The sequence below is a fragment of the Aotus nancymaae genome, unplaced genomic scaffold, assembly GCF_030222135.1.
Source record: "Aotus nancymaae isolate 86718 unplaced genomic scaffold, 86718_ANA_hifiasm-v0.15.2.pri h1tg000019l, whole genome shotgun sequence".
Lineage (NCBI taxonomy): Eukaryota > Metazoa > Chordata > Mammalia > Primates > Aotidae > Aotus > Aotus nancymaae.
In genome coordinates this window covers 33,500,990-33,521,158 of record NW_026988431.1, presented here as the reverse complement: position 1 = coordinate 33,521,158, position 20,169 = coordinate 33,500,990, and the positions used below count along the sequence as shown (strand labels likewise).

General features: G+C 40.3%; 1 protein-coding gene across 9 annotated transcripts; it reads right to left on the bottom strand.

Annotated features, from left to right (window-relative positions):
• Positions 1 to 324: 324 nt before the first annotated feature.
• FAIM (Fas apoptotic inhibitory molecule) lies at positions 325 to 19,977 on the bottom strand. Of its 9 annotated transcripts, XR_001107290.3 has the most exons (8): positions 11,707 to 12,066; positions 8,090 to 8,149; positions 6,341 to 6,473; positions 5,763 to 5,991; positions 4,546 to 4,595; positions 2,882 to 2,966; positions 1,291 to 1,369; positions 700 to 788 (listed from the first exon to the last, which is right to left on the bottom strand). XR_001107290.3 is itself a non-coding variant. In XM_012451107.3 (7 exons), the coding sequence occupies exons 1-7, from the start codon at positions 11,766 to 11,768 to the stop codon at positions 784 to 786; spliced, it is 618 nt and encodes a 205-aa protein (XP_012306530.2). In that variant the 5' UTR covers positions 11,769 to 12,064; the 3' UTR covers positions 700 to 783. The 9 variants fall into 9 exon arrangements, 8 of the variants coding, with proteins under 8 accessions (XP_012306533.2, XP_021522304.2, XP_012306537.1 ...); XM_012451107.3 differs by lacking the exon at positions 2,882 to 2,966 and having other exon boundaries at positions 11,707 to 12,064; XM_012451110.3 differs by lacking the exons at positions 1,291 to 1,369; positions 2,882 to 2,966; positions 11,707 to 12,066 and adding an exon at positions 19,296 to 19,463 and having other exon boundaries at positions 325 to 788.
• Positions 19,978 to 20,169: the final 192 nt, after the last annotated feature.

The following is a 20,169-nucleotide window of genomic DNA, read 5'->3' as shown; positions in this document are numbered from 1 at the left end:
TTTTGTATTTTTTAGTAGAGACGGGGTTTCACCTTGTTGACCAGGATGGTCTCGATCTCTTGACCTCGTGATCCACCCACCTCGGCCTCCCGAAGTGCTGGGATTATAGGCGTGAGCCACCGCGCCCGGCCGAAACCCACATTTTAAATTAAATTATTGTGACACTATCTGAAGTTTCCTTAAGGTTTCCAAATAAAAAATGTTTCTCATTTTCTTCAGTTAAACTAATTGTATCACTGTGTACCAACTGCTTTAAACTAGAGAAATAGGCTATCTGCACAGGTTAAAAACACAGAGAGACTTAACCATACATATAAACACAAATCAAGTGGCATCCATTTTATTTTTACAGTATTTATTATAGTAAAGGTTACTTTTGTAAAACATTAGTGACTTTGGTCCATATCTTATTTTCCATTTGTCTTTGAAACATTTTACATTATTTGCATCATAAATTGTAATTTTTATGACTGTAACTAATTGTTTTTTTTCCTGACCCTTGGAATGTTACAGTTTCATGTAACTTTTTAAAAAATAAAAACACTGCAGACTAAATGTACTAATAAGTACATACTGAACACATTTAATTACCACAGTAATTAAAAAGTCCTGATCTTTACTTCTTAAGATTAAAATTCATTAACTGCAGTCTCTGGGATTTCTCTATTATCCACAATGAGCGTATGAATAATCCCTTCTTTCCGCTTCCCACTACTGACAGCCTTTATGTAACAGTCGTGGTTCCCGATACTGAAGTGAGTTTCAGTCCCATCATCTACAAACTCACCCTAGATCAAAAAAAGAAGGAATTAGTGTTGCAGAAACATTCTCTTTGTCTACAGCATTAACACCATCTAAAATTACTAGTGGTACAATAAAATAATGTATTAGTTAAACAATAAGCTTTGAAAAACAAAGTATAAAGCTTGTACTTAGATGCTTTTATATTTCTGTTATGAATTAAAAGTTTCCTTTTTATAATCCTTACAATCCTTAAAAATCTTAAATTCTGAGGGGGCAGGTGGCGGATATAAACCTCATGGCTATGTGTCTATAACATATGCTTTCAAAAATAAAAATGATAAACATTACATTTATAGTTATTTATAATATACCACAAGTGATCTACCCATCTCAGCCTCCCAAAGTGCTGGGATTACAGGCGTTAGCCACTGCACCCAGCCAGGGATGGGGTGTTCTTAACCACTCTGAAAATCTGATTCCTTAGGATATAAGGTGGCTTACAATAAAATACACAGATAACAAAACCAAACACCATTAAATGTATACCTGTTCTGTTCAGTACAGTAGCCACTGGCCACATGTGGCTATTGGGCACTTGAAACTGACTAGTCTCAAAGTAGATACGCTGTTTAAATATAAAATAGACACTGGATTTAGAAGACCTAGTATGAAACAAAACAATGTATATTTTTTTACATTGTTACATGTAAAATAATATTTTTTGATATATTGATTTAAAGCAAATATATTAAAATTAACTTCACCTAAATATTTTTTTTAAATGTGGATACTACATAAGTTAAAATTACACATGAAGGTCATATCTGTGCCTCATATTATATTTTGATTGAGCAGCAGTGATCTAGAGTAAAAAGGTTAGAGTCAGGCAGCACAGGGAAGGAAGGAAAGAAGAAGAGGCTTAGAGGATAAAAAATAATTTACTTCAGAAAGCAAAGAAACTGACAATCAGATTTAAACCCTGGCTATTAACTTCTTAGCAGCCAGAGTAGATAGAACAAGGACCCCAGTTAACAACAGCAAGCCAAAGAAGGCACAGGATGCCTCAGGGAGAGAAGCCTTTTCCTAGCTCTGGGAAGAATGTCGCCATTGGCTCTTTATGGAAGGTGTGCTGAATACCACAAGCATGTCCTTGGGTGTAGTGTGTTCCTCTCCCCATTTTTAACACTGAGCCTTGGAAAAGGACTTTGGAGGAAAGGGCAAGGGTTAGGTAATATAATCTATATAAGTAGCTTCTTGGCAATTAGACAAATATATAATGTTGGCATGATGCTTTGAGATAAAAAAAAAAAAAGGAGAAAAGCTGTAACTCACAGGCAACAAGATGAGTTTGTTGTGGGTATGTACAGTACTGGGGAAGGCTGCCCACATACGGAGCTGCCCAAACTGCCCTGCAGACTAGGTTGTAGTTACAATGAGAAGGCAACTGGGTTATAAAGAACTATTTTCCAAACACATGTGGTTTCCTGTTAATTACTACAAAACAAAGACATGCGGATGAACATTGTTTTCACCTTCTTACCACCACAACAGCATTCTTTGTGTGTGTGACAAGGTCTTACTCTTGTCACCCAGGCTGGAGTACAGGGGTTCAATTGCAGTTCATTGCAGCCTTCAACTCCTGGACTCGAGCAACCCTCTTACCTCAGCCTCCTGAGCAACTGGAATCAGGCACATACCACCATACCCAGCTAACTTAAAAAAAATAATTTATAGAGATAGGGTCTCGCCATGTTGCCCAGGGTGGTCAGGATCTCCTGGCCTCAAGTGATCCTCCCATCTCGGCCTCCCAAAGTTACAACCGCATTCTTTTTTTTGAGACAGGGTCTCTCATTCTGTTAACGAGGCTGGAGTGTATTGGCGCAACCTTGGCTCACTGCAGCCTCAACCTCCCTGGGCTCAGGTAATCCTCCCACCTCAGCCTCCCAAGTAGCTGGGACTACAGGCATGTGCCAACATATTCTGCTAATTTTTGTATTTTTAGTAGAGCGGGGTTTTGCCATGTCACCTAGACTAGTCTCAAACTCCTAGGTTCAAGCAATCCACCCACCTCAGCCTCCCAAAGTGCTGGGATTACATACATGAGTCACCGCACCCAGTACAACCACATTCTTAATACCATAAAACAGCATTCTCTCTACATGTGCACTGGAGAATTTCTTGAGTGTGGGAGGAAATGCGATTCCAAAGTGCTGATTCTCCATCTAGAGAATTCCAGGGTAAGAAAGAAAGAACAGGAAGAACCACTAGGTATGGCATTGGACACACAGTAGGTATCTGATCCACGTTAGTGGTAACTGGAGTTTTTCCAAAGGGGCCACAAAATACTGAAGTGCTCTCCAAGTGCTCTCTGCATAAAACAAGTTTCTAGCAGTAGATTTAATCCAGAGAGCAGCTCAAGCACTCAATTTTGAGTGAGCCCAAATTAAATTCTCTAGGATTCAGAAACAGAAAAGCATTCATCTTTTTAACTTTTAAATTTTAATTAATGTATAAATTTTTTTAAAGATGGAGTCTCACTATGTTGCTCAGGCTGGCCTAAAACTCCTAAGCTCAGGTGTTCCTCTCACTTCAGCCTCTCAAGTAAGAGGCAACTACAGACCTGTGCTACCACATGTGGCTTTATCTTTGTAATTTTTGATTTCTAGCTTTGTCACCTCCTCAGAAACAGCTATCAGACCAAGTAGGTTCTAGGTGGTCTTCTGAATAAATGAACCCCAGACCTCCTTTCCTCCAACTACCAAAAGCACCTTTTCTCATTGTCTTATACCTATACTATACAAATGAGATAAAAGCAACTACAACATGCAAAATGTGACTAGAGAAGAGAGCTTCCCATTATCTCCAGCTCTGATGTTCACATCTGGAGCCAGCATGAAAGGTGGGTACCAGGAGATAGCACTCCCCACTTGTCCTGCAGACCCCATAAGACATGGGGATTAGCATCCAGTGATTTCAGCTCCTAGTCCCATACTTTCTGCTTCCCACTCTCCCGTGTGCACACTCTTACTGTTTCGTTCCTGCTTGAAATTCACTCCTCCATTCACCCCATCCACAGCCATAGTAATACAAGCACCTGACAGTAAAAGCTGAACACACTGGAGTCTACATGGGGATTTCAGTGTGCCTGGCCACAGTGACTGGGGTAGCCTCTTTCTCCCTGCATTGGCACTGCTGGTCTAAAGTTCCACTTGTCCTCTGGGGTTCGTGAGAGTGCCCTTTCCTGTCTAAGTACCTTCACGTCATCTGATACTGTATCACTCATTTTACAAAAATCTTGCTTTCAGAAAAGAACCATCTGCTTTGAGTGTATGGTATAAAGCATTCCTAAAGTGTGATCTGTGGACTAGTAGCATTATCAGCACCTAGGGAAATGTTAGAATTAGCATTTTAACAAGATCCCAGGCGATTTCTATGCATGAAAGTTTGAGAAGCAATGGTATATAATGCACCACTTAAAATGGTTAAACACCAGAGAACACCAACATTTGGGGATATAATTTTTTAACTAGGGGCTCTTTTGAGGATAGAGCCTGGTCCAGGACAAGAAAGGAGAGTATGAAGTTTGTGCCAGCTAAGAACATAAATTGTTTCCAAACTCACAGCACCAGGCACTGTCTGGCAAAGGTTTTTGGAATCTGGAGTAATAAGTACTTAATCCCTTTTTTGTTTTTATCAAGAGGACTTTGGTTCATTATAAAATCTCTGTAATTAGGAAATGCAGCAACAATTCAATGGTAACTTAGACAGATGGCACTTAGAGTAATCAAATAGTCAACTTACTGCTGTCTCCATTTTTTTACCATTGCACCATACATCCATAGTGTCTTTCTCTGTAAAAACAAAATAAAATTTTTTTAAGTTATCTGTAACTTAAAGATAAAGTTAACTTTTCCTATTTATTTAGGAAAGGTTTGATATACCAGATCTCTAAAATTCCATTAATATTCCAAAACCAAACACTTTTTCATGGCTTTCATGGCTTTGAGACTCATAAAATCTGAAGAAGCTGTGTTTGTTCTTTGTTCATAAAACTATAATGAAACAAAACAACCACCTTTTAAGAAAGTTATGGTCCCAATACAAATTGATTAAGTTTTGGATCTTTCAAACAGGAGGGCAACAGACTCCCAAGAATATTGTTGTTAAGAATGAAAAGAAGGGTGGTCACAGCTGCTTACACCTGTAATCCCAGCACTTTTGGATGCTGAGGCAAAAGGATCATTTGAGCCCAGGAGTTCAAGACCACCCTGGGCAATATGGTGAGACCCTGACTCTAAAAAAAAAAAAAATTATTTATTATTATTTTTTTTTTGAGAGGGAATCTTGCTCTGTCACCCAGGCTAGACTGTAATGGCATAATCTCAGCTCACTGCAACCTCCACCTCCCGGGTTCAAGCGATTCCCCTGCTACAGCCTCCCAAGTAGCTGGGACTACAGGCTTGTGCCACTACACTTGGCTAATTTTTGTATTTTTAGTAGAGACAGAGTTTCACCATGTTGGCCAAACTGGCCTCAAACTCCTGACCTCAGGTGATCCACCCACCTTGGCCTCCCAAAGTTCTGGGATTACAGGCATGAGTCACCACGCCTGGCAATGTTACATGTGTGTTTTTTTTTTTTAATTTCGATTTATTTACCACTATACGATCACAGCAGTTACATGTTTTTAAAACCTAAATTTACAATCCTCAAATCCATCCCTATAAAACTTGGCTTAAGATATCTTATATATAAAATGGTGGATTAAATGAATGCGTCATTCACACAGGACACATTAGAAATACACCTGCTAGACAATATACACACCTGCTAGACAACCCCAAGCAGGTGGGAAACAAAAAGATTTTTAAAAATGTTTTTAAACAAATGAAATACACCTGCACGTACACTCTCTCTCCTTTTCAAAGCTCCATAGAAGGTCTGAATAGTTACAGGAATTAAACAGACATTATCTTTTTTTAAAAAAAATGAGTTCTGCAGAAACAGCATTAACTTACCCAAAACAACTCTAAAGTTCTCACCATCCATGTGTAATATCCAAGTATTGGTGGTTTTTGATCTGTTCTCCATATACTTCTTGAGACTTCTCCCATTAATTTCCAGAGTATATTCATAAGCAAAACCACTGATAGCATCTATATTTATGGTTGCTTTTGTCTTTGCAGCTCCAACATAGAATGTCTCTTTGCCCACTAATTTGAACATCCATTCTTTTCTTATCTCTTCCTACATAATAAAATAGAAAAATTTGAGACATTCAAATGGAAGAAAAATTAATGTTTAATTTTAGAAATAATGTAAAGTGAACAAAGGCAATGCCATTTAGATATAATTTTATTAATTTATGATGCCAAGGTTTTAGAAAATAAAACCATTTTAAGTTTAAATATTACATGCTATATTCCATGAATTCCATAACTATTATTAGTTTGCTTTATACAGAAAAATGACATGGATCAAAAACATAATGACTATAAGAAAAGAAAAGCCCTGAATTCACATATGAAGATGCTACTTTACAAAATCAAGTTTCTCTATATATCATATTTTACAAAGTAACATATTTTCCTCCTACCTTCCCATCTACATATACTACTCGTTTGCCTGATGTAGTCCCATGTTCAAATTCAATCTTGTGGACACCGTCACTTAAAGCAACATCCCAAACAGCTACGAGATCTGTCATTTTTTCAAGGCAGTAAGGAGGGCTAAAGGAATAAAATAAACCAATTATAGTGGGCCAAAATACTAATTAAATAACCAGTTAATTCTTCCAAGATGAAAATATTAGATGATTAAAACCTCTAAAATTTCAAAATATTAAAGTGATAGTACCTAAGAAATTCTACTCACAGTACATGTAACTATTTTTTTCCTCTTATTCACTCTTCCTTTAAGATACAACTACTATATGTGGGCACATAGTCCGATTACGTCTAAAACATCCATCTTAATAGGATTAAGAATCCATCAGTTTATCCTGGTTAGCATTCTAGGTTGACTACAGTACAGTGCATGGAAAGGTCAGTAAAAAGTCTTTACTCTTCTCCCACCAGCTCCCATTTAAAAACCATGATATTTAATTTCGTTTATCTTTTTCAGGTCTAATCACTCTAAAACAAGAACTCTCCAAACCTCCCATACTTAAACTAATACAAGAGATTTAACAAAAAGGTTTTAATCTATTATACTAAGAAAAAAAGTCATGGAAGAAATATTCTATAATAAAGATAAAACTAATTTTAAAATGTTATGGGAAACATTCTTGGCATTAATACAGGAAATCTTATTTTAAAAAATAAAGGATTTGGGGCCGGGTGTGGTGGCTCATGCCTGTAATCCCAGCGCTTGGGAGACTAAGGCGGGCAGATTACTTGAACCCAGGAGTTCCAGATCAGCCTGGGTAACATGGTGAAACCCTGTTTCTACAAAAATATTAGCCACACGTAATGGTGCATGCCTGGAATCACAGCTACTTGGGAAGCTGAGGTGGGAGGACCACCTGAGCCCAGGAGGTTGAGACTATAGTAAGCCATGATTGCACCACCAGGTTCCAGCCCAGATGAAAGAGTGAGACTATCTCAAAAATAAAAAAGAAATAAAGGATTTGGTTTGTCAGACATTTCTGGCATATACTTCAACATATATTTTTGATGTTAATATATCCTATGTGAATGACATATACATATATAATATCTAATTAATATTTTGATATTGGTAATCTTTTTAGCTTTGACAGAAGTATCATTTATTACAGTAACAATGATCACAGCTAACAGCTATTAAGTGATTACTGTGTGACAGTCACTAAGAGTTTTAAATATATTAACTCACAGAATCACCATGAGATGGGTACTATTAGTATCCTTATTTTATAGATGAGGCTCAGAGAGGCTAAGGGTTTACCTAAGGTTACAATGACATTAAGTGGCAGAGGTAGGATTTAAACCTAGGATTCTGGCTCCAAAGCCTGTTCTCTTAACTACATCTTCCTCTTTGTTCACCCTAATCTCCTTTGTATGCTCTCAATTGAAGATGTTAAATGGATTTGATATCATTTTAAAGTGGCTGCCAAGAACTCTGTGCTGAGAGGTATGAGGAGACATCACATCAAGGCTCTACGGAAATAGTTGCCATGTTACTGGTGGCTACCTCCGCACCAGGTATTTACTACTCCTGCTCGAAATCACACAAAAGCAGAACCACACAATCTGCAATTTTACAAAATGTATTCTTAACAGAGTAGCTTGGATAAATTGCTCTTTTGAATGATAACAGTCTTGAAAATGTCAAAGGCTAGTTTACTGCAATATAAGACATTTACCTTTCATCATCTTCAAAGATAGGACTGTCATCTCCAGATGCCATGGTTGGCAAAAACAGTCTTTAATCCAATTAGCAGCCAGGAAAGAAAAAAGCAGAATTGCAGCAAAGAAAGATTGAAAGCAACAATGATGACATCTACAAAGGGTTTTTCTAATTTTGCAATCCATTTATTAAATTACATGGAGTTTCTGATGAAACAGCTTCTACATACAATAGAACTGTAATCTTTAATTTATAGAGAAAGATGTTAAATCATGCAAATCAGTCATATTTTTCCCTGTCATGGATTTATAATTTCTTAAAGGTATACTTTATTAAAACTAAAAAACAAACTCTAGTTTATTGCAAGTATTATAGCATATCAGAGCTGCAAGATACCTGAGATCCTCTGTGTCCCATGCTTCTCAAACTGAAGCATAAGAAGCCCCAAGGGTATGAGGCAGTGAGTCAGGGAACACAGCAAACTCCAGGATAAACACAATGCACCTTCTGGGAGCATCAGTGTTAAAGTGGTAACTAATTTAAAATGTAATCTTTATTTTAGTAGGCTACACTATGGTAGAACATAATTTTTAAAATCTTTGTGTGTTTAGATAACCTCAAAGAACTGATGAGTTTGCAAGAAGCAGACAGGGATATGCTGGTCTGCTCTCAAAGAGTGAACTTAATTTATCCCATTACTTAAGCCCATTTAATTTACTAGTGCCAATGATGAATCCACAAAAGTTGTGTAGCTTGCTCACATCACTAGCAGGATCCAAGCCAGAACTAGAGCCCAGTACTATGCAATGAACTAAACAGTAACTGGGCTGCAGTGTTAATTAAGCTTTACTAAATCAGAAGTGCACACAAATTCACATACATAGGAAACCCTCACATTTGAAGATTTGGGATTAACAGTTTCACTCCTGCCAAAGTATCCTAAATTCAACTATTTTTTGCTTCCAAGATCTACCCTAGTTTAGCCCTTTCTTTAGTGCCTGTTATTTACAGATGCTCAAGAATGCTGTCTCCTGGTGAAAAATGGGAGATTGCTAACCCTCTCTGGATGGAAACAGCCAGAAGTCACAAATTATTAAAAAGCTTTTTGTTTTTGAGACAGAGCCTCACTCTGTCCCCCAGGCTGGAGTGCAGAGACACAATCTTGGCTTACTGTAACTTTTGCCTCCTGTGTTCAAGTGATTCTCATGTCTCAGCCTCTTGAATTGCAGGGATTATAGGCACATACCACCAAATCTGGCTAATTTTTTGTATTTTCAGTAGAGATAGGGTTTCACCATGTTGGTCAGACTGGTCTCGAACTCCAGGTCTCAAGTGATCCACCCACCTCAGCCTCCCAAAGTGCTGGGATTACAGGCATGAGCCACCACACACCCAGTCAAAAAGTTATTAAAGAAGAAATTAGCACTCATAAAAGCAATCCAACAGGCCAGAAAAGTTAAGGATTTCAGAATAAAAACTAGGTAAATATTTGTACCTAATATAAATTCCTCTTTTTTAAAATTAGCACCACACAAATTTGTGAATTTTTCTACTCTTAAGAAGTTTGAGGATTATACCCTAAGAAACCAGAGGGTATCATACAACAATAAAAACAAAAAGAATATGTAGCAATAAAATAAGCCAGCCAGGCATGGCGGTATGCACCTGGAGTCCCAGCTACTCAGGAGGGTAAGGTGGGAGGATCGCTTGAGCCTAGGAGTTAGAGGCTGCAGTGGTCGTGCCACTGCACTCCAGCCTGGGTGACAAGAGTGAGACCCTGTCTCAAAACAGATACATATGTGTTTTATTTATATATATATATAGAGAGAGAGACTGATAGATAGATATAATATATATATTATAGATAGATAGATAGTATAATTATATGTACTCCAGCCTGGGCGACAGGTATATATACACAGATAGATAGAGATATATATATAGATACACGTTATCTGTTTTGAGACAGGGTCTCACTCTGTCATCTAGGCTGGAGTACATATAAAGAATATACATATTTATATACATATATGTATTATACACACAATTGGATGTATATATATAATACATATTTACATATCAAATATACATACATGTAATATAATATTTATATATTATATGTACATATATATAAAACAAGCCAAACAGCACAATACAAACTTTGATAAGGCATCGTTTTTAAATTAGAATGTATTTAGGGGTACTATTCAAGTTTTGCTCTATAATTTTCAGAGACTCTAGAAAGTTCAGTAATGCAGGCATTCAAACCTAAAATAACTGCTCTGTTTTCTATTATAATGAATTCCGAATACTACTAAATCACACTAAGATACAAACTCTTAATTATAATACCTTTCCATGGAGAAGTATAAAAGGCAATACTACCAATTAGAAGAAAGATTAGAGATTATGATCGCATTAAAACATTTTTTCTTCTCTAAACTATGAACAATCATTCAGACATTCAACAATTATTTAAGGACTACCTAAAAAATTGCAATTTTTCGGCCAGGCGTGGAGGCTCACACATGTAATCCCAGTACTTTGGGAGGCCAAGGCAGGTGGATCACGAGGTCAGGAGATTGAGACCATCTTGGCCAACATGGTGAAACCCCATCTCTACTAAAAATACAAAAATTAGCTGGATGTGGTGGCGCGTGCCTGTAACCCCAGCTACTCGGGAGGCTGAGGCAGGAGAATCACTTGAACCAGGAAGTCAGAGGTTGCAGTGAGCCAAGATCATGCCACTGCACTCCAGCCTGTCGACAGAGCAAGACTGCATCTCAAAAAAAAAAAAAAAGCAATTTTTTTTTTTAACTGCAAGTGTACATGATAGGAGAGAATTATAAACAAAGATAAGTACTGAAGCAATTATCTGGCAAATCTGAAGCATTCTAATTCTACTTATATAACTATGTATCAAAATTGATGTTTCTTCTTAAACAAGTTTATGAATCAATATAAAATTTTGTTACTCTCTGCCTGTTTTCCTCTGATTAAGAAAAATGCTGCTTCAATACAAAGTTAGTAATATTTCAGTTTTCTTGTTGGTGCTATCCATTATTTTTAGCAAAGCTCTAAAAAAACTTTTTATAAATGGTAAATAATTATAAAATATTTTTATAATTACTCCTTGGAGTGTGCATGGTGGCTCATCCCTGTAATCCCAGCACTTTGGGAGTCTGAGACAGGAGAATCATTTGAAGCCAGGAACTCGAGACAAGCTTGGTCAACATAGTCACAGCAGAAAAAATTAGCTAGGTGTGGTGGTATGTCACTGCAGTCCCAGCTACTAGGGAGGCTGAGGCGGGAGGATCACTCGAGTCCAGGGGTTTGAGACTGCAGTGAGCCACACCATTGCACTCTAGCCTGGCCAACAGAGCAAGACCCTGTTCCAAAAGCAAAAGAAACAACAATGAAACAAAAATTATTCCTTGGAACATTAAAAGTATATTTAGCTTATAAAAGGCTGCAATACTTCAAATTTTGTACCATTTTAAAAGGCAGAAATTAACTTTAAGAAGTGCTTTCTATGCAAGGATTAAAGTGACCCCTATCTTATAACAGCTGTAACCAAAATATGAGAGAGTCATAAAATTATCAGCACTGGAAAACAAAAAACAATGAAATTACCTGGTCTGGCCTCTCTCCTTCATTATGGGGAAATCAGTAACACACATCCCTCCAAATGCCATCTCCACTGCCAGTCCTGGGTTCTTTTTACCTGTCCAACTTTCTAACAAGGCTGTAGAGGTTTCCAATAATGCACACAGAGTAAAGAAAACTTTTCAAATGATCTTACTGCAAAAAACAATTCCCATCAACAAATCCCATCTAATGTTTAAGAAAAGCATCCCAAATCAACCCTGCCTCCTGCTTTTTGGCTTCTGTCCTATCCCAGCAGTTTCACTAGTCTTGTGACCTCTGTCACTTTACATATTCCATTCCAATCTCACCACTTTAAAATGTAATTGAAATTGCTTTTCTGGCTGAAAAGTAGGAGAGCACATGTAGAAAACACTTTTATTTTTTTTGAGACAGAGTCTCGTTCTGTCGCCAGGTGACAAGCTGGAGTGCAGTGGCGTCATCTTGGCTCACTGCAACCTCTGCCTCCCAGGTTCAAGCAATTCTCCTGCCTCAGCCTCCCAGAGTAGCTGGGACTACAGGCCACCACGCCCAGCTAATTTTTGTATTTGAGTAGAGATGAGGTTTAACCATGTTGGCTGGGATGGTCTCGATCTCTTGACCTCATGATCTGCTCACCTCAGCCTCCCAAAGTGCTGGGATTGCAGGCGTGAGCCACGGCGCCCGGCTGAAAACATTCTTAATAGCCACCAATGCAACAGGTTAACAGACTGACATCTGTTTTTTGGCCATTCATATCAGGGAAAATTATTAAAAACCACTAGTCAGCTTGTCAAATGCACATAAAAATATGCCCACTAGTGAGTCTTTAGGGAAACAGGAAATCAAATTGAGATTTAAGCTAAAGGTCTGAAAGAAAGTGAATATGAATAATTATTTTAAAACCTCAACAGGCACTAAAGCACAGAGATTGATATTTACTTAAACAGACTTTAACACACTTTGGACTGTCGGCTGATTTTTCATTTTGAGAATATCCTCACACAAAAGTCAACTTACTTCCTCCGTAACTGGTGATTCTCTGGATTGTCTATACAAAGTAATATCAACCTGAGCAAATGTAGTCCATTAATTCAACAAATAGTTAAATGGCCACCAAATGTTCTAAAAGCACTCCAAAGTCAAATACAGGTGGTCCCCAGCTTACAATGGTTTGACTTAATGATTTTCTGACTTTAAGATGGTGCAAAAGAGGTATGTGTTTGGTAGAAACCATATTTTGAGTACCCATACAACCATTCACTTTCAGTACAGTACAATAAATTACAGGAGACAGCCAACACTTCATTGCAATATAGGCTTTGTGTTAAATGATTTTGCCCAACTGTGGGCTAAGGTAAGTATTCTGAGCACATTTAAGGTAGGCAAGGCTAAGATATGATGTCTGATAGGTTAGGTGTACTAAATGCATTTTCGACTTATAATATTTTCACCTTGCAATGAGTTTATTGGGATATAACCTCATCACAAGTCAAGAAGCATCTGTACATGTTTCTGTCTTTGTTTTGAGACAGGGTCTTGTTCTGTTGCCCAGGCTGGAGTGCAGTGATGTGATCACCACTCACTGCAGCCTCAGCATCCTGGGCCCAAAGGATCCTCCCACCTTAGCCTCTCAAGTAGCTGGGACTATGGGTACAGACCACCACACCCAGCTCATTTTCGCATTTTTTAGATATGGGGTTTCACCATGTTACCCAGGCAGGTCTCAAATTGGTGGGCTCAAGTAATCCACCCGCCTTGGCCTCTCTGAGATTACAGGCATGAGTCACCACACCTGGTCGTACATGCTTTTAAAATTTTTCTATGGTTTTGTGTGATTTGCAGCAGCTATGCTCTATTTGTTTTCTCACAGGGAGATGTACCTTCACAACAAAAGTTTTCTTATGATAAATGTCCAGCCTTCAGTTTTTCTATTCAATATTTATTTGAGCCTGCTATCAAGAGATACTATACTAAAGGCTGTCAGAAATTCGAAGAAAATCCTTTTTTTTTTTTTTTTTTTTTTTTGAGATAGGGTCTCGCTCTAGTCACCCAGGCTGGAGTGCAGTGGTGTGATCTCACCCCGACTCCTGCCTACAGGGCAAGCAGCCCAGCCTAGGGCCTGATGGGGTGAGCCTTATGCAGACTGTGCCTTGATGGCCCCAGCCTTGGGAGAAGAATTTACTGGTAACCTGGAAGACTACTGAATCCTTTCACCCCTGTCCAGTGGAATAGGACCTAAATGTACCCCTTTGGGGGAAAACAGGTCACCTGGATTAGGGGTAATGATTCATATTGTTTTGTAAACTACATTTCCTACAAAGTATGAATTTATACTTTGAAAAAAAAAAAAGAATTGAGAGTTCAGAAATAAATCCATGTATCTGTGGCCAACTGATTTTTGGCAAGGGTGCCAACTCTAACTGGTGGGGAAAGAATAGTCTCTTCAACAGATGTTATGAGAAAAACTAGATTTTCATACACAAGAGAATGAAGTTGAACCTCACCTACCTCGCACCATATGCAAAAGTTATCTCAATGATCTAAATATAAGCTAAAACCACTAAACTCTTAGAGGAAAACATGGGGTAAATCCTCATGACCTTGGATTTGACAATGGATTTTTAGATATGGCAGCAAAAGAAAAATATAAATTGGACTTCATCAAAAATTAAAGCTGATTGCATGTGGTAGCTCATACCTGCAATCCCAGCAATTTGGGAGGCCAAGGTGGAAGAATTGCTTGAGCTCAGGAGTTCAAGACCAGCCTGGGCAACATAGGGAGACCCCCACCTCTACAAAAAAATTGAAAACTAGCCAGGCATGGTACTGCATGCCTGTAGTCCCAGCTACTTTGGAGGCTGAGGTGGGAGGATCATTTAAGCCTGAGAGGTCAAGGCTGCAGTGAGCTGTGATTGCACCACTGCACTCCAGCCTTGGCAACAGAATGAGACCCTGTCTCAAAAAAACAAACTAAAATTTTTGTGCATCAAAGGACATTATCTAGAAAGTGAAAAGACAAGGATGAAAGAAAATATTTGGAAATCATATATCTGATAGAAGTTTCATATTCTGAATATATAAAGAACTCTACTACTCAAAAACACAAAAGACATCCCAATTTAAAAATAGGCAAAGGGGTCAGTCACAGTGGCTCACACCTGTAATCCCAGCACTTTGGGAGGCCAATGCAGGTGGATCACCTGAGGTCAGGAGACCAGCCTGGCCAATATGGTGAAACCCCGTCTCTACTAAAAATACAAAAATTTAGCTGGGCATCGTGGCAGGTGCCTGTAATCCAGCTAGCTACTTGGAAGGCTGAGGCAGGAGAATCGCTTGCACCTGGGAGGCAGAGGTTGCAGTGAGCCAAGATTGCACCATTACACTCCAGCCTGGGCAATAAGACAAAACTTCATTCCCCCTCCCCCCCAAACATGGGCAAAGGACTTCAACAGACATTAGTCCAAAGAAGACACACAAATAGTCGATAAGCATATGAAAAGATGCTAAACAACATTAATCACTGGAGAAATGCAAATCAAAACCACAATGAAATACAACTTCATATCTACTAGGATGGCCATGCTAAAAATAAACAGAAAATAATGAGTGTTGGCAAGGATGTGGAAAAATTGGAAACTTGTACACTGCTAGTGGGACTATAAAATGGTGACGTTGTCAAACAAAAAGATACGACAGTTCCTCAAAACCTAAACAGAGAAGTATTATATGACCTAGCAATTCCACTGCTAGGTTTACACCCAAAAGTTTTGAAATCAGCCACTCAGAAACGTGTATACTATCGTTCATTGTAGCATTTTCTAATAGCCAAAAGATTAAAAAACCCAAGTTATCTGTCAACATAAGGATAAACAAAATGTGGTATATACACTTGATCTTAGCCAAAAGGCCGAGAAGTGATAAAATGCACATATACACACACACACACACACACACACACACACACACACACAAAGGACATTCCTTTTTATTCAGTCAAAAAAAGGAGTGATATTCTGACATATGCTATAACATGAACTCTGAAAACTTTCTGCTAAATGAAATAGCCAGCAAAAAAATGGCAAGTATAATATGATTCCACTTACATGAAATACCCAGAATAGGGAAATTCACAGAGACAGAAAGCAGATTAGACATTCCCAGGTAATGGGGGAAGGGAAAAAGGAGAAGTCTCAGTCTCTTTTGTGTTGCTATAAAGGAATACCCAAGGCTGTGTAATTTATAAAGAAAAAAGGTTTATTTAGCTCATGATTCTGATGTCTGTAGAAGCTCAAGATTGGGCATCTGCATTTGGTGAGGGTTCCAAGTTGCTTCTGCTAATGGCAGTAGCAAAGGGGAGCTGGCTGTATACAGGGCACGTGACCAGAGAGAAAGCAAGAGAGAGGTGGGAGGTACAACGCTCTTTTTGTCAAACAGCTCTAGTGAGAACTGACAGAGCAAGAACCCATTCACCTCCAAGGGAGGGTATTAATATATTCATGAGGGATCCGCCCCCATGACCCAAACACCTCCCATTAGGCCCCCCTTCCCAGTACTACAACACTGGGGATTAAAATTCAACAGGAGAGTTGAAAGGACAAATATCCAAACCATAGCAGGGAGTTAGTACTTAATGGTTACTGTGTTTCTGTTTAAGGTATTGAGAAAGTTTGGCAAATAGATACAATGGTCACACAATATTGTGAAAGTACTTAATGGCCCTGAATTGTACACTAAAAAATTGTTAAAATGGCAAATCTATGTTGTATATATTTTACCATTTTAAAAAGTTAATAATATATATAAAAAAAGAATTGTATACTTTAAATGGGTGAATTACATGGTATGTGAGTTATATTACAATAAAGTTGTTAAAAAACAAAAAAAGGAAAAAAAATAAAAGGCAGATGTCCTGCCTGTAGTGTTTCTCGGGATGCAATTGCACCTGTAACCAAAAGAGGATCACATCTGTCCTTGTCCCTAACTTCTACTTCACTCAGAAATATCTGTCACGTAGATCTCTAAGTTACAAATTCAATTGAATAAACACATGTCATATTCTAAGTTCACCCAGCATACCAATAGTTGCTGGGTACTTATGTATCAGGCTCTGGGCAGGGCACTAACCTCAGAGTGGGGGAGTCTGGAGAGACCGAGAAATGATTCTAGTACAACAATGGGAGTGTCCTTATAAAGGGAAGCAGCATAGGACAGTATGGGCCCACAGAGGAAGGGTCCTAGCTCTGCCAAAGAAGGCTTTGGTTTAAAACTTTGGAGAAAGTGGCCAGGTGCAGCGACTCATACCTGTAAACCCAGCACTTTGGGAGGTCAGGAGTTTGAGACCAGCCTGGACAAAATGGTGAAATCCCATTTCTGCAAAAATATAAAAATTAGCAAGGCATGGTGGCACACATCTTTAAATCCCAGCTACTCTGGAGGCTGAGGCACAAGAATCGCTTGAACTGGGGAGGTTGCAGTGAGCCAAGATCATGCCATTGTACTCCAGCCTGGGTGACGGAGGGAGCCTTTGTATGAAAAATAAGAAAATAAAACTTGGGGCTATGCGCAGTGGCCCATGCCTGTAATCCCAGCACTTTGGGAGGCCGAGGAAGGTGGATCACGAGGTCAGGAGTTCAAGAGGTCAGGAGTTCAAGACCCGCCTGACCAACATAGTGAAACTCCGTCTCTACTAAAAACACAAAAATTAGCTGAGTCCTGGTAGCGCGCGTCTACAATCCCAGCTACTCAGGAGGCTGAGGCAGGAGAACTGCTTGAACCTGGGAGGAGGAAGTTGTAGTGAGCTGAGATAACGCCATTGCACTCCAGCCTGGGCCACAGAGCGAGACTCTCTCAAAAAAATAAATAAATAAATAAAAATAAAAAATATAACTTGGGAGAAATCCATTGTTGTTTTTAAACTTTTATGCATATACTTAATTTTCAAGATTATATGACCAAACTGGAAAATGATAAATACCAAAAAACTCTCTATTTTTGCAAAGATTTTATTAATAAAATATAAGTTAAAAAGATGGAAAGCCATATTCCATTTATTTTCACTGATGGAGATGATGCCAAGCACTTGAAACTTTTTACATGTCTTCAAAGAAAGCTTTTTGGATATCTCATCCTTACCCATCAATCTTTTAAAATCCCTTCCCTAGCAACCCAACACCTAAGTTTCAGAGCATGACTTAAAACACCAACATGATTCCACCGTTCATCTAATCCCACCTGAATTTTGTCTTAACTTAGGTTTAACCTTATTGGGGACTGAAATGATTTGTTCGAGATAAACTGAAGCCAGTTTAAAAATTACTCAGATAATAGTAGTAACTAAGATGTGCATAGTTCCCTTTTCAGCAAAAGCCCTAGGTACGACCAGCCAATAAGGCGAGTCACTCTTTCAAGTGTTGACATCTTCATCTCTAGCCCGGCCCCTTATGAAGCGAGGGGGGTTTCCACTGCAGTCAGTCAGGAAACTCCTCGAGCCAAGTAGTCCCAAATGCTACTTACTGGAGGTATAAAAATGATAGTAACTTTTCTCAGGGCCATTTCACAATCTTATACCAGAAGCCATATGGTATAGTTTATGGAGTCTATCTTGTTTTAGAATGAATCTTGTGGGATTCATTCTACACAAATGATCATGCTAAAAAACCCAGAGGTAACGGTGCTCAATGAATTACTTTTTGCAATAACTAAAAACTGAAAACCACCTGTACGCTCAACATCAGAGAGAAACAACATTAAAGTCAAAGCCCATGCCAGAAGCCAGGGATGGATGCCGTAGTCAACCTGGCACACAGGAATGTGCAGTCTAGTGTGGCCAATAAAAAGGACGCAGAAAAACACTTAAAGCCACGGGTAAATACATGTGATGTATTATTAAGAGAAAGAGCCCGAAGGTTGAGGCTGCAACAGTGAGCCAAGATCTTGCCACTGCATTCTAGCCTGGGCGACAGAGCGAGACCCTGTCTCAAAGTAGAGAGAGCGAGAGAGAGCATGTTTCTGCACTTTATGATGCAGGTTCTGCAAAAATAAGCCCTGATCATATTACAAGGAAAACCCATCTGGAAGAAAATACACCTTCATGTTAACCCGGCTTGTCTCTGGGGAGCAGGAGCATGGCTGCTTTGCTTGTTTCCTTGTTGCTTTCTGTTCCACGTTTTCGACAGCGACAAATATTATGTATAAAGTTAGCGAACAGGCTGTAGGCGGGTGCGGCTGGTCGCGGGGCCGGGCCTGGCCAAGCAGGGACGCTCCCACACCGCCCTGGGCTGGCCCCGCGCCCCGCCGCACCTTCACCTCTGCCCGCGCTCAGCGGGAGCCGAGTCCCGCCCCGAGGCCTGGGATCACCGGCGGGCCGGCTGGAAGCGTCCGGAACTCACCCGCGCCTCACGCGCCTGGGTCTCACCGACCGCGCAGACACCGCCCGCTGCCGCCGCCCAGAGATGGCCGCCGCCGGCGCAGCAGGGCCGAGGGCGCGGGGACGCCAGGGGCTGCGCGCAGGGGCTTCCGGGGTGCGGAGCCGGCGGGCCTGGGGCGTCCAGGTGGGTGCAGGCGCGACCCCGACCCCACCCGGGCTGCTGCCTCACCTGTGCGCCGTGGGCCGCGGGAGGCTCTGGGGGCGGTCGCACCAAACAACCGGTTGGTTCCGACTCTGCTACGTAGGCCGCATGGCCTTGCTCCCCTCGCCGAGACACTGGTGCAGCCGGCGCGGAGGCTGAAAGCTCTGCAGGCGCGACTACCAAACGCGCCGACTGTTTGTCGCGCCTCAGGTCCCCTGGGGCGCCCAGCGCAGGAGGCCACCCCTCCCCCTCCAAGGACGCAACCCTGGTCCGCAGCCTTAGCCCAAGGCCGCACCCTCCGCACACAGGCGTTCCTCAGCCCCCATCCAGGACATCACCAAGTCCTGCACGGCGTCCAGTCTTCCCGCCAGCAAGGAAAGATGGGTAGGAGCCAGCCGCAGGCCTCGCGCTGGGATAGACGCGGCGACAACCTGGCGGGCAAAAACAGCCCTGTGTCTGCTCTGCAGCTATGGGGAATGGAAACCTGGTCATGGCAACTGTGGCATTCGGTCCTTAAAACCTCTTTATGGAGTCTCATTCCTTCTTTAAAGACCCAAACTACTTAAGGTGGGCAGGAAGCCTCCATGTGTGATCTAGCCCCTGCCTGCTTGGCTTCATTTAGGTCCTTAAAGAATGCAAGTTTCTTCTCACCCAGGGCCTCGGCAAATGCTCTTCCCTCTGCTTGACACTCCTCACCTCTTCCCTGTTGTGAGTGTTCGTTTATCATTTCTTAGGTTACACTATCCTGGCCCACAAGACTTGCAGCATTGCTGGGTGTGGTGGCTCATGCCTATAATCACAGCATTTTGGCAGGCAGATGGGAGGATCGCTTGAGCCCAGGAGTTCAAGACCAGCCTGGGCAACATGATAAGACCCTGTCTCTACAAAAAAAAAAAAAAAG